This window comes from Tetrao urogallus (genome assembly GCF_951394365.1).
Source record: "Tetrao urogallus genome assembly, chromosome: 1".
Lineage (NCBI taxonomy): Eukaryota > Metazoa > Chordata > Aves > Galliformes > Phasianidae > Tetrao > Tetrao urogallus.
This window is the reverse complement of record NC_136813.1, coordinates 131510801-131531328: the sequence shown is the minus strand read 5'-3', so window position 1 is coordinate 131531328 and position 20528 is coordinate 131510801. Positions and strand designations below refer to the sequence as shown.

General features: G+C 38.0%; 1 protein-coding gene across 3 annotated transcripts in view; it reads right to left on the bottom strand.

Moving 5' to 3' along the window:
- EPS8 (EGFR pathway substrate 8, signaling adaptor) overlaps window positions 1-18617 on the bottom strand; it is a gene marked incomplete at both ends in the record, with an annotated part of 53304 nt that extends 34687 nt beyond the window's left edge. For 2 of the 3 annotated variants that reach the window (XM_079534887.1, XM_079534888.1), the window contains 7 exons: window positions 602-738; window positions 3089-3171; window positions 5426-5575; window positions 5796-5957; window positions 7886-7953; window positions 17504-17577; window positions 18556-18617. In XM_079534887.1, coding sequence (XP_079391013.1) covers window positions 602-738; window positions 3089-3171; window positions 5426-5575; window positions 5796-5957; window positions 7886-7953; window positions 17504-17577; window positions 18556-18617 — 736 coding nt within the window. Of the gene's footprint in view, window positions 1-601; window positions 739-3088; window positions 3172-5425; window positions 5576-5795; window positions 5958-7885; window positions 7954-17503; window positions 17578-18555 lie in introns of those variants that run through there. The other variant, XM_079534889.1, reaches the window with a different exon arrangement.
- Window positions 18618-20528: the final 1911 nt, after the last annotated feature.

Sequence of the window (20528 nt, the reverse complement as noted above, 5' to 3'; positions counted from 1 at the left end):
TAACATTCAGAAATACTGCAGCATTTCTTGGGTAAGGCTTTAACAATATAAACTAGGTTAGCCATACCCGGATGAATAAATAAATACATAATGTTGATCTCTAGTCAGCTTTTAATCCAAGCGACTGTATTTTTTAATTGTCTGAAATATCTGGCCAACATTCTTCCTACTAATAAATAGGGCATCATTAAATTACCAGAGTTATGACAATGCAGATTACTGTGCATGTTATTATGTTCACATAAAAGCCCGAGTTAAAATCCACAGCCCACACATCTATCCATCTGAACACAAGTAAACAGGGCTCTGAACACAAATTCAGAAAAATGTTAAGTAAATGACAAGTCAGATTATGACAGCCAGGTCATAATTCCACAGATCAGGCAACAGTGGCTTGGGGCATTTTGAACTGACTGGGAGAACAATTCTGCCCTCTCCAAGCTATGGCAGAGGGGTGACCTAGTACAGCAATTACTCTATCTGCATTCAATGACTGCAGTCTTCATGAAAGCCTGTGAATTATTTTCTGTTATTACTGAGGATCTTAAAACCCTACAGCCCAGAAGAACTGGTTATCACTGCGCAGTGCAACACAACTCACAGTCCCCTTGCTCTGCAGCCCACGCGGACCACGCTGCCACACGGCTTCTCACATCCACCTGGGTGATGGTCCCTGGGGGAACAGGGGCAGGAGCCCGTGGTGGGGGAGGGATAGCACCATCAGCACTGGAGATCATCCTGCAGGAAGAGAAGGGGGCCCACCAGTGAAGTTAACACAACACATTTCTAACGTGTAATCAGAGAATACAACAAGGTTTACCAGGACCCTTCTACTGTCAAACATGCTATGGACTTGCCAAGTCATGAGTACTAACGGTCAGGGTATGCAAATAGATTAAACGTAGCAGGAAACCCACTCTGTGATGAGGTTAGCAAAATATGCATCAATAAACCAAATACTCTTTCACATAGACACACGGGACATGGTTTAATGGGCACAGTGGTGATGGGTTGATGGTTGGACTTGATGATCTAGTGGTCTTTTCCAACCTTAATGATTCTATGATAAATTCCAAAGCACTGCCAGAGAACACTGTCTAGAGATTTGATAGCATTTATGGGTAAATTTTCTGCATTTTATTTGCAGTTTAATGGCTGGACTTCAATATTGTACTTAAATTCTTCATTCAGAGTCATCTTTCAGCCATCACCAGTTGTGCACCTGTTCTCTGTGTTTGATAGGTTGTCAACCAACAGCTTCTTAAAACCCTACCAACAAAAACAATTGCATTCACAGGCTGATTTTCCTTTTTAGATCAATCTGTTCATCCCATCTTGATGCAAATGTATGACTGTTCCCACTTTCAATTTTCATAGAATCATAGAGTAGGCTGGATTGAAAAGGACCACAGCGGTCATCTAATTTCAACCCCCTGCTATGTGCAGAGTCGCCAACCACCAGACCAGCTATCCAGAACCACATCCAGCCTGGCCTTGAATGCCTCCAGGGATGGGGCATCCACAACCTCCTTGGGCAACCTGTTCCAGTGCATCCCCACCCTATGAGTGAAAACTTCCTCCTAATATCTAAGCTAAACCTCCCCTGATTCACTTCAAAATGATTTTCCCAGTTCCCAGTCCCAACTTTTCCAGTTCTTAATCTATCTTTAAATACCATAAGGAAAGAGGTCTTTGAAGTCATTCTGTAACTCAGTATCAAAAGACAAAAAACCCCAACAAATCCTTTGAAACTCACATCCCCTATTTAAAAGAAGGATTTTCATCTTCTTCATTCTTCTCTTCATAATCCCATCTCATTCATGGCATTCAACAACAGCACAAAATACAATTTGGTCACTTATCAAAAAATGATGTTTTCTTCACAATTCCTTCTTCTAGTCTCCTATAGTCACCTAAGCATTCTTTTTTTGCATCTCCTACATTGTTTACTTGTAAAGAACCTTGCAGCAATTTGATGGTGCAGTGTCAGACTTACTACAAGATCTCCAGAGTAATCAAACAGGACCCATCTAAAGAAGGCTTTCTTCCTTGGCCCAGTGCTAACACATACATGAAATGACAGCAAGTATTCAGTGCTGAATTGTCATGCATTAATGACCTTTAGGCCTCAAAGCTTTTAGAGACTGATATGTCAGATTACTTTTCCCTGTGGATGTACTGACCTACATTCATTTCCCAACTAAATCTCATCAGCTTTCCCCAAAGTGTTTGAGTCCAGGTGGTACACATTTCTGTGCTTACACTTATCTGTTATTGTACCTCAAACAGTAAAGTGTGCTTGCTTAATTTTAAACCCATATGTAAAATCTGATGCACTTCTGCCTTCTTAATTTTTTTCAACATAAGTGTCTATTATTCTAGGAAAACTTCACACGTTCCACACCAGAATTTAACAGGCAACTAAGGCAGCAATAAACTTATTCATACAACAGTGACTTTTTTACTTACAGATTTTTGTACCGCAGAGAATTCTCTCACTGGACCGCACAACTATTATTGAGCAATGTCATCAGGATTCAGCATACAGACCACCACCATCCTATTCAGTACTTAACATATTTGTGCCCTTGTTTCTACACCTGCACCAGCTACTGTATTAATCTGAAACCAATAGACTCTTACTCCACCTTTTCCTGTTGGGAGAGAAGTTTTCCCTACCAGGGAAACAAGGAGTTTTTCAAGTCATTAAACAGGCAGGAAATTTTTTTTGTCCTTAGTTGCTGTTTTATTTAACATCTTTAGATCCCAAAACCTCGCTTCCTTGGAATTCAGGAAGATTCATATTTTTATTTCAAATTTCGAACTATTTTATCCATATACAGAACTCAGACACATAATGCTATTCTCTAGCAACCTGCACTCATGTCAGCTGCTCCAGTTACTAAAGCAGAATTGGGAAAGAGTGACACTATAATTCGAGAGAGTTTGAGATAATTAGTAAGTCAAGTCCTCTACATGTGCTTTTTGAAGTATATTATCAACTAGCCAAAAAAAAGAAAAAGAAACAGCAGACAGACTTCATGAGTGTCTCATGACCCCATATATTGCCAAGAAACTAGGTTTTTACCTCAGTGTTTCAAGTCTCTTCTTTTGTTTTCCACTCTTGCTGTCACTGATTGCACTTTCTATATCTTCATAAATAAAGCTAGCCTGAAGAGACAGAAGCAGAGTCCATCAGTTCTCATCTAGACTAAGCAGATATATGAACTAATGATCTCATCATGTACTTTTTGAAGTTATCTTTTGATTACAGAACCTCTTATCATATTCCATTAAAAAAAAAAAAAGCTGGGATTTGTATGGAAACAGAACAAAGAAAACACGACACCATTCTCCGGGAGCTGGTATTTTTGTCACTGCTCCAATCTCAAAGGTTATCATCAGATGGATGTGTTATCTAGATAATAAATTTGTCTGAACAGTTGTAATTATCCAAAGTCAACAATTACTGCATGAGCTATTTTTCCCCCTCCATGGTTCTTTGTTGCTGTTTTTTTTTCCTGTCAAAAATATTTGTGAAAGACATAAAGTAAAACTACTATAAATAGTAGTAGCATAAGGATTAGGAAAATAACTGGTAGTAATACAGTCTCCTGTAAGAAGATAGCCTCCAATTTCTCTTTGCCTTAGTAAAAGATGAATTTTTCAATACATTTCCTGATCCCTAGGTTCCTGTCTCTCCATTACTGCAATCTGTCCTCACCAGTGGCCTATAAGTGAAATTCTGATACATGTCTAAGGCATTATTTTAATAGATCTTGCATTAAGTAGGTCACAGCTTCTCATAGGATTTAGGATGCTCTGTTACATATCTTGAGCTGACAAATTAATTTCCTATACAACTTGTCAAGGCCTAAATCTGTCCATGTCTAGCTCATTCTACAAGTTCTACCTGTCTTGGAATAAAAACGTGAAACTTCTTAGGAGGAATATGTAACCACTAGAACTAGTATGGGACTAGAAACTTCACTGAATTGAGAGATTAACAGACTTTTCAGAATACAATGAGAAAGATGAAGGTTAAAGAATTAATTGAACAACTTGACAGGAATTGAGGAACAAAAGCATTTCATTAATTACACTATTTATATTTATTATTTAACAATTGTGTTTTTTTAGAAAATACTGACTGACCACAATATAATTCATTTTGAATAAATTGCTATTGCAGAGGCTCCTGAAGTCTGTTATATGTTCTGACTGAAAGCATTAAGAAGGCAATGAATAAGATCTAACATCTCAAGAAGAGCCAAGGCTTATGAAAAAGGAACAGAACCTAGGATAAGGTCACAGACTCAAATGATATCTCAGAAGGAAAAAGGGATCCCAGTCTTCAAGTCATGCTTATGCATTCTGCAATTTTATCTGCACACAAGAACTTCAAAAGATGGGAGTCTGAAGAGACCCTATACACCTTTGGAAGCTGTGTCTAACCAGATCTTAAAAGAGGAGTGCTGCAATATTTAGCATGCTGCAAACTGAACTCACAGGATCCCAGTTTCCACTGAAACAACGAATTTTGCGCCACACAATTGGCAATCGGCAATCTTCACACCAGTTGCAATGAACCAATTTCAAAATGTTTGCACAATGCAATTAGCAATGTGATGTTTTAAGACAATGATATAAACTCCTAAGATGTGACTGGAGAAAAAAAAAAACAAACCATAAAATGATTGAGCAAAACTGAAAGAAATACCAATTATGTGGAGTAAATAACACATTAACATTTATAATCCTGGAAATGAAGAAGCACTGCATTGAATGCATTAAAAATATTTACTCTGGAAGCTTGAAGGGAATATTTTAATCAGAGATAAACAATCTCTTTCCTTCTTTTGTCCCTCCTGCAAGCAATATTTACCATTTTACAATCTCTCCTGCAGGACAGAAATGCAAAGGCAGAGATGCTGAGGAGGCTTAACTGTTCATTGGCAAAAAGAGTAGAAAAAGAGAAGGAGTAGGAAAGACTCAGGACTTGGTTGAGTTCTTTCTAGATTGTAAGATAAATCTGAGATAACTCAAACTATTTTACACCTCTTTCTTAGAAGTGTGAATGCAAATCATATGCATATTCCAAAGCTTTGGTCCTTTACAAACACAAATGAACAGCTACAGAGCCCAAGAATCAATATTTACAATAATTACATATTTGCACATGCACTAAAGATTCCAGCTTACATATAGTAATCTTTTCTTACAAGATATACTATGCTGCTTATATTAGCATACTGTAAGTCATGTAGATATCATAAATGCATGAAGCTTGAACTACACGTATAAGAATGAAAGAACATAATAATTTCCTATGAATCAGTTTATTTTGTTTTACCCATTGTACTTGCCAATTCATAAAATTTCCCCTGCTGAAATAAGTCAAAGAAGATCTGCATTACCACCTTACCTTAATCTCATCACATTGGAAAAGATGCAAATCTGGCTTGTTCTGAGTTGGTTCTTTACATACTAATGCAAGAATTGAATTGTAATTGCATGCATTCATCACAGCTTGGCAATGCTGAATTGTGCTTAAAGGAAAATTCTCCAGCTCATTCTGCCAGAAGGGAAACAAACACCAAAAAAAAAAAAAAAAAAAAAAAAGAGAAAAAAAGAGTCTTAATATTCAGTGTCCTGATCTCAAAAAAAGCTGCATGAGTTAAAAAGAGAAAGTGATAATAAGCTAATTAAAATACCAAATCTCACACACATCATTTTTTCTGTCCCTTCCCTTTCTTTCCCTCTCTGGAAATGAGACTGCCACTCACACATCGTACCTTTGATTCCAAGTCCACCAAACTGACAGCTTTGTCATCCACTTGAAGAATCATATCTTGAGTCCACACTTTGCCTTTAGCATCCAATAATTTCAGCTTCCTTATTCCATCATCTACTGTAATCATTGCTTCTTTTCGGTCCAGAACAAAGGTGGTCAAGTGCTGGTGAATGACACAAACATTAAAATAATAACAGAATTTTAATCTTCCTTATCACTAAGCAATGTCAGTATCCAAACTGCCATGAAAGAGCAATAAAAATAACTCATGAATGAAAGCGCCTTTTAGGACAGAATCAACCAATATGCCATAGGGGAGGTTGTTTAGTCCATAATGTCATTTTAAACTTGCTGCTTGCCATCCTCTGTCATTTCCTCACTACAGCAAATGGTTACACTGGAAGGCATATTATGACATCTTCCAGGTATCACAGTGAGAATCAAATCCTGAGTATTTAGTTAGCTTTCTTGAGAAGTGAAAACCTGTCTCTATCGGTAAGCTAAATCCAGAAAGCATCAGTAGAAGCCTCGCAGAAACATGTTGCCAACACATCTCCACCACCACCCTGACCTGGAGCATCCCTATCTCTCCCAGAGTTGCCAGCTAACACACTGATGGCAAACATCACGGGCTTGTACCTGACTGGTATACCTTACAGACAAGGAGGTATTTGCTTCTTTTATGCAGTACACAATAGAAGTGTAGTATATGAACTGTGTTTGCTCACTGTCAACTTGGAATATTCTCCAATTTTAATCAATGATCTAGTAATGAAACACTACTCACAGGCATCATCTCAACTTGTTTCCCTGTCTTTTAAGTTTTGACAATTTCTCCTTAAACATATAAGCCATGTAAGACAACCTATAAAGTCATTTAATTTTATCCAGCATAACTCCAGCTTCACATTCTTCTTTAAGACCTGAATACAGCTCAAGCTGAATTCACTCAAGCTGAATCGATTTTAATGTATGTTTGCACACCTATCCTATAAATAGCTTAAAAGAATTAAGTGAGCTTTCTTCTATTACAGGGTAACAGCACACGTTAATGACAGACAAGAGAGTAGATACAAGCTGCATATAATCAAAGTATTTTAAAAAGTGAGACAAACCCTGCTGACTGCTCACACAGGAATGCTTAAACTTCAAATACAAGTACTAATTTTTATGCCTGTGGAGTACCAAAATGGTTACACAGAAGCTAAATACAGACAGACAATTAAAAGCAACATAAACGTTCCTTTGAGAGCTGATCAAGGATAGAAGTACTTGGAATGAAGAGAAAGAAGACTCTTCCAAATACAATCTCACAATTTACAGTTAAATTTAAAACCCAGCTGAAAGGACCTGGGAATCTACATTTTTTTTGCAAAATTCAGTTAAACCCATGACAGTGTTCCGATGGTAAAGGAAAAAGGTTTCGCAAAAGACTGCATAATGAGGAACAGCACCCAGAAGTGCCTACAGACTACGTATAGGCACCCAGGCTTACTTTGTTGAATATTTAATACTTGTCTACTAATGGACAGAATATGACAGCAGCACAGAGTATTTCTGCAAAGCGGCTTAAGATAGGAAGGAAAGTATTTTGCATTTCTCACTGGGGAAGAGTCTGTGCAGGCAGTATATCACCACTAACAGTAGATTCACTTAGGCTTTTAGGGCTTAGTAGCTTTTTCTAACTATTAAGACACCTCTGTTGTTTATAAATAATCAAAGTATTTATACTAATTATGAGTCAGCCTTCCTTGCTAATGGCCTGCCTCATCCCTGCAACATAACAGGTTCAGAATCAGGGCAACAGAGCACACTGAGCTGTCGTCCCATTGAGAAGCCCTCTCCATTTGCCAAACTACATACTACTTTGTTTACATTCTTCTACATCAAAATTTCAGCTCTTTATGGCAAAGCTAGAGAATTTGATACATTTCAATGTAATCTGTTCTGAAGTGACCTCAGGCTGGCAGGATATTTTGGAAGATTCATATGTCTTCAAGCACATTATCCTCAAAAATCATGTAAGCAAAAATCACAATATAACCAAAAACTGTAAAGTCTAGATGGCGTTCTCATACATCCTTATCTCACCTCTACGTGATACTGGGAAGTTTCCGATATGCTGCTGGCACTGTCCCGTGCATAGTTCTTTCTTTGTTCTAAAGATTGAGAGAAAAGAAAAGAATTATTCATTTGCCTTCTTACCATACTGTGTTCTGGATACTTCTCAGAGATGCTTAAAACGAGCTGTATATATGAAAGCAGAAGGTGAGCTGTGGTTATTTCCGTATTCAGAAGAAAAAAAAAAAGCTACATGCTCACACACTCCAGCAAGAACCATACTTACACTGATGTTAAAAGCCAGCTATCTTGACTTGGTGGCACCAGATGGAAGCAGTGTTCTGGCTGGAAATGCTTCATTGGGAAGCCTGACTTAAAAATCACTGGCTTTCCACTTGGTAGCAACATGGTAACTTGCAGAGTTGCCTTTGCATGAATGCAGGTTTTCAGACATACCCAACCCTCACAAAAAATAAAGCCAGTCGCAGACTCAGTCTGTGTCAACATTTATTTCTTCCTAGTACATTCAGTCTGTTGAATCAGTAATGTAGAAATATTCACAGAAAGAAAGAAGGAAAAAAGAAGCCAAAAGCTGTAGCAACATAAACATTAAATAGAACAGAAATATTTTTCAGTTGAACAAAACACGATGCTGCAAAATCAGAAACCGTTTGCCTCTTACTCCACACAATGGATTAACAACAAACCCAGAGAGGAGGGAAGGGAATATGCAAGATGAGGACACAACACACACCCACATTAAAAACCAATGAATGTAGGTGAATACTTCAAAAAAACAAAAAACAAACAAACAAACAAACAACAACAACAACAAAAAAAAACCAACCAACAAACCAACCAACCAAAAAAAAACAAATAAACCTCACACCCTCCACTTTTCAACTTTATTTTGAATTTTCAGTACAACACATACAAGCTTTCCTCTTTTTTTTTTTTCCCTGATCACCAATGAAATAGTCCAATTTGAAACACCGGAGCATTGACTAAACAAGGAAGTCACTGAGAGAAACTCAAGGAAATTAAGTATTTCCTAATTTTTTTCCTCTATGGTTCACTCAATACCTTGAGTTCTGATCTTCAAATAGAATAGGCAGTTTGATCGTGTTTGGAAGGAAATGTGTGTAACTGATGTTACGTTCATTTCATCATATCCAATTGGAGTATATAGGGGCAAAACGAAAGTGCATGCTTCTGTTGACAGGAGATATTAGTTATTTTTTGCAAAATTAAAACTACTGCTAATGACCACACATGATCTGCTATGTAGAGAGATCTGCAGGGAGGACACCATGCATGCAATACTTTAAAAAGCTCTCCTATGACCAGGGTTTCTTCATAGAGGAATCTTGGGTATTGACAAGGAAAGGGATGCCCTCACTTACTTAAAAGGGTATTTTGTTACCCTTTATCATCACATCCCTTATTTCTTCAGTTCTCAGCCAGTCTCATGAAAGACAATCCAATTCCCAATTTCTAAAACCCCTCCTTGGCCCAGAGTCCCCTCCTCAATGGTAGATACAGCTCATGCATCAGAGCCATCCCGCTACCCTACAACAGCTACTTAGCTTGCTTGGTTTAGCACAAGAAGTCTGCACTGCAATCACCTAACTGAAGAATGCCACTGATTATCAGATTTTTTTAACTAGGTATGTGAACAGTTTAAAACAGATACTTTATCACCTGTTACCTCAAAATTCCACGACAGGGAACCTGCACTGATTCCAACCGTGATTAATATTTCTGCTTTTGCAGCATGTTATTTAGGTATTTTGTTTGACTCTTATTCTTTTAAGGACAGTAGGCACACACACATGCACACCCCAACAAAACAGCAGTACTGTCTGACTTGCTACCTTTCTTTTTTTGTTTGGATGATGATCTGAAGAAGTAAAGTCCATCTGTTCCTAACAAAACAAGGAAATTAAAAAACAGTATCTGGTTTAACTCCATACAATTATTTGCATCTCCAAGGGGACTAGTTAACAATCATTACAGACTATAAAATGCTGTCCAGTAGGAAGGAAAATAGGCCTAAAAAAAAATAATAAGAAGAAAGCCATGTTTCAATTAACAATACATCCAACATTCAACTCTGATTATTATCTTTTTGAGGTGAAAAAGAGAATTTTTTTTAATGACAAGAAATGAAACCAAGATAAGGAATCTTCCATCCACTGCAAAGCTTATGAATCCTGCAAGCAACAACAGAGTGGCTTTAAGCATGGAAAGTCTTCCATAAGGGGAGACTCCAAGGGAATGAAAAAGCAGAGAGCAACTCTTGAAAGTTCATGCCCCATTTCCCAGAATTTTTGTCCTGCTTTAGGATATCCAGAAGCAACACTGACAAGCACATCCTCTTCCACAGAACAGCACAGCATTCACACTAGATAAGATGGTAAGTTCTTCAGCACACCATGTCACAGTGAGAACAATAGTGTTTATATAAGAAAGAGCTTTCTGAGTGATAATAAAAGCTGTGGTTGCCTACATTTGAGAGCGAAAGAGAGCCCCTCAAGTTCTTCATTTTTAATTACAACAGGTCAGCAACAAGAACTTCAACACAATTTTCAATTAGTAAAAGCCAGTAAGTGTCTGTGATAATAAATAAAATTATGGTAACCACAAAAACTGACAGTCCATATTGTGTTCAGCAGTAATTCCATTTCACTTATTTATTTTATAAACATGTTTATGCTGGCAGGATGTTTATTAGAACCCATTAGAGATCTGATTTATCCTTTGTCATCCTACAGGCCCTTCTATCTTTCTAATAAGTACCTCAGCATCAGGCAAAATTCTTCAGTTGCTTCTGGAAGAGTTTTTCCTCAATGTTTGTTTTTCAACCTAATATTTAGAAAGTGGATCTCCTCCTTACAGAGTCAGCCCAGCTGCTAATAGCCCAAACTTCCAGAGAGCAAATTTTCCTGGCAGGCTGGCATAAGTCGTGCTGCAGAAAGTGTCATAAAGGATGTGAATGAATGAATGAAGTCTCCACATGATAATATAAGCACAACCCAATGAAAAAATTAAAAATCAAACAGACAAACTGCAATCCTCTGGAAACTCTCACCTTGCGCTTAGACGGGAGGATGCATAAACCCTGCTGCATCCCTTCTGCTGATGTGTCATCACATTGGATTTCCAGCAAAAAACATCACTGTTGTTATTCTGACCACTTTTACAGAATACCTGAAAACTTCCCTTGACTTATTACACAATATTCAACTGCTAATAATAATTCACAATCTATTATGGAAAATGAGCAACAGAATTTGCTGACTTATTGAATGCACCTTGTCTGACTAGGACAGAATTAATTATTTTCACAGCAGTTTGCATGGGGCTGTGTTTGGGATTTGTGACTATAGCAGCACTGGTAATGTTTTAGCTATTGCTGAGCAGCATTTGCACACCATTGAGACTATCACTGTTTCTCTGCCTGTCCCCCAGATAAGTTGCTGGGAGGTTAGAGAGTTAGCAAGGGTACATGGTAAGGCCAGCTGGCTCAAACTGACCAGAGTCCCACTGCATGTAGAACAATAAAGCCATGCTCAGCAATACAACTGAGTGGTGTTATTTCCAAAGTAACTGCTGTCCGGAGCACTGATCTGTTTGCAGGAGGGTGGGAGGTGGTGAGCAAAGCAAAATGCCTGCATTGTTTGTTTTGTTTTCTTTCGTTTATTTCTTTCTAGTGCTATTCCCTCCCTCTCTTTCCTTCACTTATTAAACTGGCTTTATTTCAGTCCAGGAGTTGTTTTTTTTTGCTGTTGCTCTTTCTATTCTCTACCCTAATAGGCTGTCGGGGGGGGGAGGGGTAGCAGCCAGGCAACTCACTCAGGGAAGGCCCTCAGTTGCTGGCCTGGGTCAAGCCCTTACATTGGAAAAAAATGTTTTCTGTGTTCTGTTTCAGTCTCCTAATCCTCCAGATCAATTTTAGCCTCTCAGACGTCTTCTCACCCATGAAAAGAGTTATTGAACAAGAAGTAAGATTCTACAACAGAGGCTTCAAGATGTGATGAATAAAGCAATCACAGCTATCTCCTTTTTCTGTTTATTCTCTTTATTGCAGATCTTACATCCAATACATAAAATGCAGTGCAGCCTTCATACCAGTTAATTCAAACCCAGCTGATGTGCTACACACAATTTATCTAATATATTTTTCCCTCTGATACAGGAAAATATAGAAGGAAATATAAAAAGATCTACAGATAAAAAAACACAGCAGAAGTCACCGAAGTTAAATTCTTAATCACAGTCTACCTCAAATGCAACCCAGAGGAATTTGGGCAGAATAAAATTCCTCTCAAAGCAAGTGCAATAAACTTAAAAGCAGAACAGCTATTCACTCATGACTCTGACTGCAAGATCTACCAGCTATCAAACTTTTCAAAGGCATTCATCGATCCACAGAAACTAATACTTAGCTTCTTTCTGATGTGGAGCATTGCTACTGCTCCTCATGCCTTTGTGAACTTATTGAATTTACCACTCATCAGGAATGGATAACATATCTGGTTTTAAAAAGATGTGAGAAGATGCTGACTTTATACTAAACTTGGAAGCAGACACAGAAACACCAGAAAACGATAGAAAAAAACCACCTCAAACTCTCAACCAAAGGCTTTTAGCCAAGCCAAAAATACACTAGATATGTCCACTGCCCTCACTAAAAACTAAAAAACTCTGGACTTTCCTCAGTTATTTCTGTGAGAGAACACTACATTGTTTGGAAAAGTAACTGTTCCACAGTTTCAGATAAAACCACCGCACTGCCCAACATCACGTGAGGCAGAGCTATGAACACAACCTGACATAGCTGAGTCCTCTCTTACCCATTTTCCCATTGGAAGAGGCTGCAGCTAAATGAAAAATTAGAAAGTTGTCTAATAAACTGTACTGACTCTGACTCTGTTCCACTGTTCAGACCACACAGGTAAATGAATTACAACAAGATGTTAGAAAAAGGTTCTTCCCTGAGAGGGCGGTGAGCGTGGAACAGGCTCCTCAGGGCAGTGGGCACGGGCCCAAGCTGCCAGAGTTCAAAGACTGTTTGGACAACACTCACAGACATAAGGTTTGAACTTTGGATGGTGCTGTGCAGAGCCAGGAGTCGGCCCCCTGTGGGTCCCTTTCAACTTAAGATACTCTATGATTCTAAGATGAATCTGATTCTTTATCTAAGTGAGGAAAAACCTTACCAAACATAAAAGGTCTGAGGCTGAGTCTTCATGGATGACCCGAATCACAGCTGGCACCAGCTAGGGCTATGCTACGTTTAGATACAAACAAATTTTCAGTTCCCGGAGGCTGAAATTGAAAGGAAGAATTCCAGTGCCTAGACCTCCACTGGTATCTCACAAATAATTGCATAGGCCAGATGTAATAAATGTTATCAGCACTCCAGCCATGATAGTGCAAAGAAGAATAATGGTCGATTCCATCTTCCCCTTCCATAAGGAAATTGGAAAATGTCTATATCGCATACAAAGAGACAAAGCTCTGAAATTAGATGGCAATCTACATACAGATGGATTAAGTGTCTCATGAGCTGTCTTCTGAATTCTGAAGTGACAGTTTAGATTATTACCATGCATTGAGAAGGAGAAAAACACAATGCTTATTTTATTACTGTCTGTTCATTAGAATGATTGCTGATACCCCTTTAGGAATTACAGCAGCTGGAAAAACTTGAGACTCAGAGCAAAGTACAGGAGATGTGATCTAACACATCCAAGGAGAAAGGTCAAAACTTTTTAAGTACAAATGTTATTATTAGAGGAGTAAAGGCTATTGCTTTCAGAGATTCTTGATGTCAGTCTTCTCCCTGATGACTACAGGGAAATAACTATCAGAGGATGTGCAGCGTTTAGAAGTCAGTTGTCATTTTAATTCAACTGAGTATCAAATAACACAAGAATGTTACACAAATAGTTTATTTTAACAGACTCTATTACACTGCATTTCTTGCTCTGAATGAGGTATTTGAGCAGTACAAATACAGACATGCAATTTTACTGCTAGCACCTAATCACAGCCATGAGAATACAAACACAATATATAAAACACCCGACCCTTCCTGATGGGTTGCTATTGTAACATCTTCCAATTTGGAGAAAACTACTATCTTATGACTGCTGCAGAACAGGGCTGCTCTGCAATGTGTCACTCACTGGCAAACCCCCAGTGCAGCTCTGGCTACTGGCTCTGGCTAATGCTGCCCATCTCCATGCAAGCAGAGCGGCAGAAGACAGATGGAGAAGCTAATGCTAGAAAAACAGATGAGAGTATGAGCCAAAATTCACTTCAGATGGAGAGATGAGGAGTTAAATAATGAAATAAAACTATAAGAATGCGTAAAGGGCATCTTTGCTCCAAATTCAGGGGAACATTTATCATGCAAATACAAAAACATTTCATTTCAGGCAGGAAATGGATGAAAGAAATTATTTGACACAAGAAAAGGCAATTGGAATCAAGTTTTTGCTATCAGATAACCGCTTCAGAGATATCAAAGACTCCAGTTTTCAGCTGAACTGCCTGTAACACAAATAAAATTCCAGCCACCTTTCCCACCAGCAGTGTGGTCAGCCTTCTGCCTGAAGACCAAAGGACTAAATGATCATGAATGATCTTACTAAAGCAAGCACTGGTACTCAACACTTCAACTTCGTGTCACGCTGTATATGTGTATCTACATAGAGAGATAGATTGGGAGATGTTTTAAGATCTTCACAGTGACTAGAAGAAATTGTATTCAAGATCAAGTATTGACTTAGGAACCCAGGAACCATGGATAGGTGCTGTGCTCTAGTACAAATGACGTTCAGAAGTCTTCCAGAAAAGAAACTTGGTTATGGACAAATTTAGCTCCGAATATTACAAAGCCACTTTTTATCAGAACAAAAAGCACAGCCCACATTACTCCTATGCCAAAATTGTACAAAATTTGTATAAATTTGTATAATTGCATACATACATATAATTTGTATAATATAAATTGTATAAAATAAATATATATTTATAAAGATATAGTGCATATATATATATAAATTTGTATGTATATGTATGTGAGTCTACTAAATAGATACACTTGAGGTATTTACGTGCCATTTGTATATAACATATACATCATGCAAAAAATAAAGACAAAGCTAGGAGACCTCCGGTCTGATTTACAGGCATTCAGTCTCATGGATAAAAAAAATGCATGCATTAACTATTAATTGTGCATTAATTATTAAAATTTTCTAATATGCATTTTAAACCGTTATTAACAATTCTCATTTCACTTAGCTGCTTCCTACCTCATTGGGACAGCATGCACAAAAATTCCTCAGTGTGATATGGGAAGAAACCCTGAAGACACACGGAACGCAGGAGAAATGTAACATGATTGCTAAATATAATTAACTGCCTTGAATTTGAGAAAGGTTTTAGGTGTTTTTTTCTGTTCTCTCCTGCTCTTACAGTTAGTGATACTGACAGACTTGTTCTTTATATGTATGAAACAGAGAAAAAGGAGTAAAATGTGTGAACTCCTCTCTACAGGCTCTGCCAATGTATCTTTACTTTAGATTCAGAAAAATTGATTCTTCTGCTTCATTCAGTTCTTCGCAATTGAAACCACAATTTTGTGATCTCTCTGCTAGCAGTGGAAGTGAACCAAGATCAACAATTCATCTTACAGGAGCCACCACACTGTAGTTACATGGTAATATTTTCAATTAATACATAAATTCATTAAAATATTTTAGAAGTAATAGGCCGTTTACCATTATATATTTCAAATTTAATCACTTGTCCCTATCTTCTACCTACATACGAATATCCCATGATGTTTGACATGAAAAAGCCCAGAGAGGTGTCACTATAAAGGCCCACAAAGATTAAAGGACACTTCATGTTGCCACACCATTCAAAACATATACTTTTGAAAAATTATTTGGATGACATAAAATGAATGAGAAAAGTGAAAAGTGTCTCAAATAAATAATCCACTAAGAGCTTTTAGAGATGTCCCTTGCTGGTTTCTGTTACCACCTACTATTTCTGTCAACACGTGCAGTCAGTTTGTCATGTGAATCTATATAGGATGCAGAAACACCACTGTCAAAAATTCCTTACTGCAGAATTTTGCTCTCTTGCAGTTCCTGCCTTTAATATTATGTAAGTGAATTACTTCTGTAACATGTCACTGAAAAAAAAAAAGTCTAAACTTCTAAACTTAGAACTATTCATATGCAACATCGTTCTTAAATGGCAAACATTTCAACCCGTTTCTTCTTCTGTCTGCTGATTTTTCTGGAAGTGGACTTTCATATCATCTAGCACAGTGTTTTCTCCCTCTAACCACATCAGTATTTTCTCACCTCTCTTCTTCTCAAGGGATACAAATCAAGAAACTTCCAATCTCCTTAAGTTTTAGCCACAAGAATTTCAGAGCAGTTTAAAAGTCAACACTGCAACCAATACAATTAAGTTCTTATGTGTTCACAGGTGAATAGCTAACAAAGCCCAACTCAAGGCTTGTAAGGGGGCTTCCAAGGGGAAATGTAATGCTCTGAAACCACAGAGTAACCTGCCATCACTCCCCTACCCTCATGAGGTCCCTCCTGGCCATTATTTAACTCAAAACAGGAGGGAGGCAAGACTAATTACCAATAGGGATGCTGCAATTACTAGATGCAGCTCTTCAAGTTTTCTGGTTTCTTAACCTGGGGAAGAGGTGTTAAATTCAACAAGGTAAATCATGGAATGGCTTGGGTTGGAAGGGATCTTAAAAATCATCCAGTTCCCATGATGAGTGCAGAGTTCCCACCCAGTAGCTCAGGCTGCCCCATCCAGCCGGACCATGAATGCCTCCAGGGACGGGGCATCCACAACCTCTCGGCAGCCTGTGCCAGTGCCTCACCATCCTCTGAGTGATTTTTTTTTCCTAAAAGCTGCCTGAGATGTGAGGGGTACAATATAGGACTTCACTTTCACTACAAACTTTGTTTTTCCATTCTCAGAAAAATACTAGCATCCCCAGTTGGTAAGTACAGACTTCAGGCATTTCTAAATAACAGCACATTTGACAGTTACAAAACCTGTCAAAAATAGCAGGTCTAGTAGGACTCCGTATCTGTTACACCAAATTTAAGCTCCTTGAAATCCTTGTATCAAACAATAGTAATACTGTTGTAAATTCCCCTTCTGCTAGCTGAGCATAAATTTGAGCAGGGAGAGGGAGACACAAAGCATGAATCAAACCTATAGCACAGCTAGGTCCTTGAGTACCTTTTCCTTATCACTCTTAGATTTCTGACAAATGCCTTAAATGTTGCTGCCTTAAAGTTAGCAGGTGGGAGTTCTCTGCTAAGAAAGAGGTGAAAATATTTCATAACCAGCCACATTAGTTTCAATAAGAATAAAATCCTCTAGTAATTTCATTTTTGTCAATAGAAATTTATAGATATATAACAATGTACTTATCTATAAACATTTACACACCCAATTTCCCTTTTTTATACATACATATATAAAATATATAAAATATCTAAATAAAATATATACAAAGACATCACAATCAACATTTAAATAACAATTCTAACATAGAAACTCAGAAACTTTCTGCCACCTTACCATAAAGAGCCTTTGCACTTGTTCTGGAATTCTGCTCCCTCTCTGCCTGAGCAAATGTTGGTGAGCCATAGCCACTAGAAGGAAAAATTTCAGGTTAACTTCTGTATGAATGTAATTTCTACAAAAACAAAGAGTAAAACTTTCCCACTGCGTAGGGCTATACGTACCTACAATGTTTGCAACAAAGGAGATGCTACTGGATACTGGTTCTGCAACATAAGGAAGCATGCTTCGCTTGGGCTGGAAGCCCTCCTGTGCTATTTCTTGTTAACAGCATCACGCACAGTGGGGGCTGTGACACATCTAAATGCTACCATAATGTAAGTAACACTGATTACTATCAAGTAAGAATAATGCCAAAGACTTGATAACATTTTGCCTCTTGCTTATGTACACAAGTGTTGTTCTTAACAGTTTCAAGTGTTTTCCATAAAAGAAACAAAAGGAATATCATTATCTACAACAAATGGAAAGACAATCCAACATTCTTCTAGCATAACAACAATAATGAGTCTTGTACAAACTTTTGCATTAGATTAGGGCAATTCTCATTAATGGTGTGAATGAGCCTAGTGCCACACTTCTGACACAGGCAACATCTCCTATCTCAGAAAAGGCAACACTTCCAAGGAAAGCAATGGTTGCTCAGTTCTGTTTTCTGGGAAATGATATTTTCTCACAGATGGAAAGGGCAGCCTCCTTCTTGAGGCACAAGAATACTTTCACTCACAGCTAGCCTTAAACATCTCAGTCAGATGAAGACATCTCTGTGTCATGTCATAATTATATTGTGGCTACAGCAATTTATTTTTCTGTGCCAGATGACATCACCCAGTAATATAGCTTTACTGTTCCACTAATACAAAAATCAGTCAGATGATATCTATTAGTTTGGTCCCACAGTTTGGAAGCTGCATGCTCTTTTAGAGAAACTGCATTTGTGTTATTCTATTGAGCTCTAATAATCATAGCTCCACTCAAAATGAAAGCATAAGGAAAAAATACAAACTATTTTTCTGTCCATAGAAGGAAAATCAAAGGCATAAACTTACTTGATTTGAGGAGAATAACTTCCATAGCCACCAGGAGGGGTATTTGATATATGGCCATTCATTCTTATCGTCACTTAGTGAGGGAAATGATCTGCAAAAGAAACAGCAGTAAATGAATTGAAGTCTCTAAAGAGATGAAGGTTTAATACAGATGTAATCCAAACCTAATGAGAAAATTATGGTTGAAATGTGGAACCAATTGCATCAACAAACTCAATTGTTATTATTTTTATTGCACTGAAGCCTTAAAGACCTATTACGGAACTTCTCCCCCAGTTGTAATTTGATAACTTTTTCTTCAAATAATTTGGTAAATTAAGCCATTACAGCAGTCTCTAGGAATAACTTTTCAAATAAAAGGCTGACTAAACAGAGAACAACATCTGCTTCAGAAGTGAACAAGATGTTCCAAATGGTAACTTTAATAATCAAGCATGCTTGACTTTCATCCACAATTCACTTATCTGAATACAACTTTTGAAATGATATTTTGATGCTTATTACATCTATAAAATGTATCAGATGGATTGTTAGAAAGATGCATTATCAAAGCAAAACACAATTGTTAACATAGAAGGAAACTTGGTTAGCTATTCTGGGACTGAAATAAACCCTTTCCTTTCTTTTTTTTTTTTCCTTAAGTAGCACATAATTTCCTGAAAGGTTAGCATGCCAAAAGAAAACTCTCATGTAACCGTAATTCTGAAAAAGCTATGATGGAACAGTTGGAGGAACACTTTCTTGCTTAAATGTCATGCCCATTGAAGTCAAAATTGACTCAGGAAAGTGATTTTCATATTACAGTTAACAAGTAATTATTTATATTCATAATGGGCAAATATACTTTCAGATATGTGTGTACGTGTCTGTATACATATACAAACACAGAATGGCTTGAGTCAGAAGGAACCTTAAGGATCATCAAGTTCCAATCTTCCTGCCACAAACAGGTCTGCCAACAGCTAGATCAAATACTAGATCAGATTGCTTAGGGCCCAGTCCAACCTGGCCTTAAAAACCTCCAGGGATGGGACATCCACAACCTCTCTGGGCAGTCTGTTCCAGCACCTCACCATTCTCTCAGTAAAAAAAGCCTTCCACCTGACATCTAATCTAAATCTCCCTTTCTTTAGTTTTAAACCATTTCCCCTTGTCCTATGACTTTCTACCCATGTAAAAGTTGATTTCCCTAATTTTTAAAAAGTCCCTTTAAATACTGGAAGGCCACAATGAGCTTTCTCCACAGTCTTCTCTTCTCTAGGCTGAACAAGCCCAGTTCCTTCAGCATGTCTTCATAGGAGAGATATGCTAGCCCTCGCACCACCTTCATAGCTCTACTCAGGGTCCTCTCCAAAAGCTCCAAATCTTTCCTGAGTTGGGAACCCTGGACTTAGATGCACTACTCCAGCTGGGTCCTCATTAATGCAGAATAGAGATACAATCCCCTCACTCTCCCTGCTGGCCTCCCTCCTCTTCTGATGGAACCCAGGATACTGCTAGCTCTCTGGGCTGCAAGCACACATTGCTGGCTCATGTTAAGTTTCTCATCTACCAGAACCTCTAAGTCCTTCTCAGCAAGGCTCCTCTCAAGGAGTTCTTCTCCCAGACTGTATACACATCTGGGATTACCTCAACCCAAGTGCAAAATCTTGCACTTGGCTTTGTTAAACCTCATTAGGTTCACATAGGCCCACCTTCAGAGTTTATCAAGGTCCCTCGGGAGGACATAATTCAGAGTCATGAATAGAATTTTAACTCTGCAAAACAGTCTAAAGTATGTCAGATAAAGCATGTATCCGAAAGACACTCCATTTCCAAATGTGAGCACAACCTGCTTTGTTGTACTAAAGCCATTTTACAATCAGCTTATGTTCTGAAACACTGTCAGCCTACTGCCTTACTATAACAGTTTTCTTTTTGGATTACAAAGAATCAGCAGCCAACTGACCTATAATGCATACTATATTTTGTAC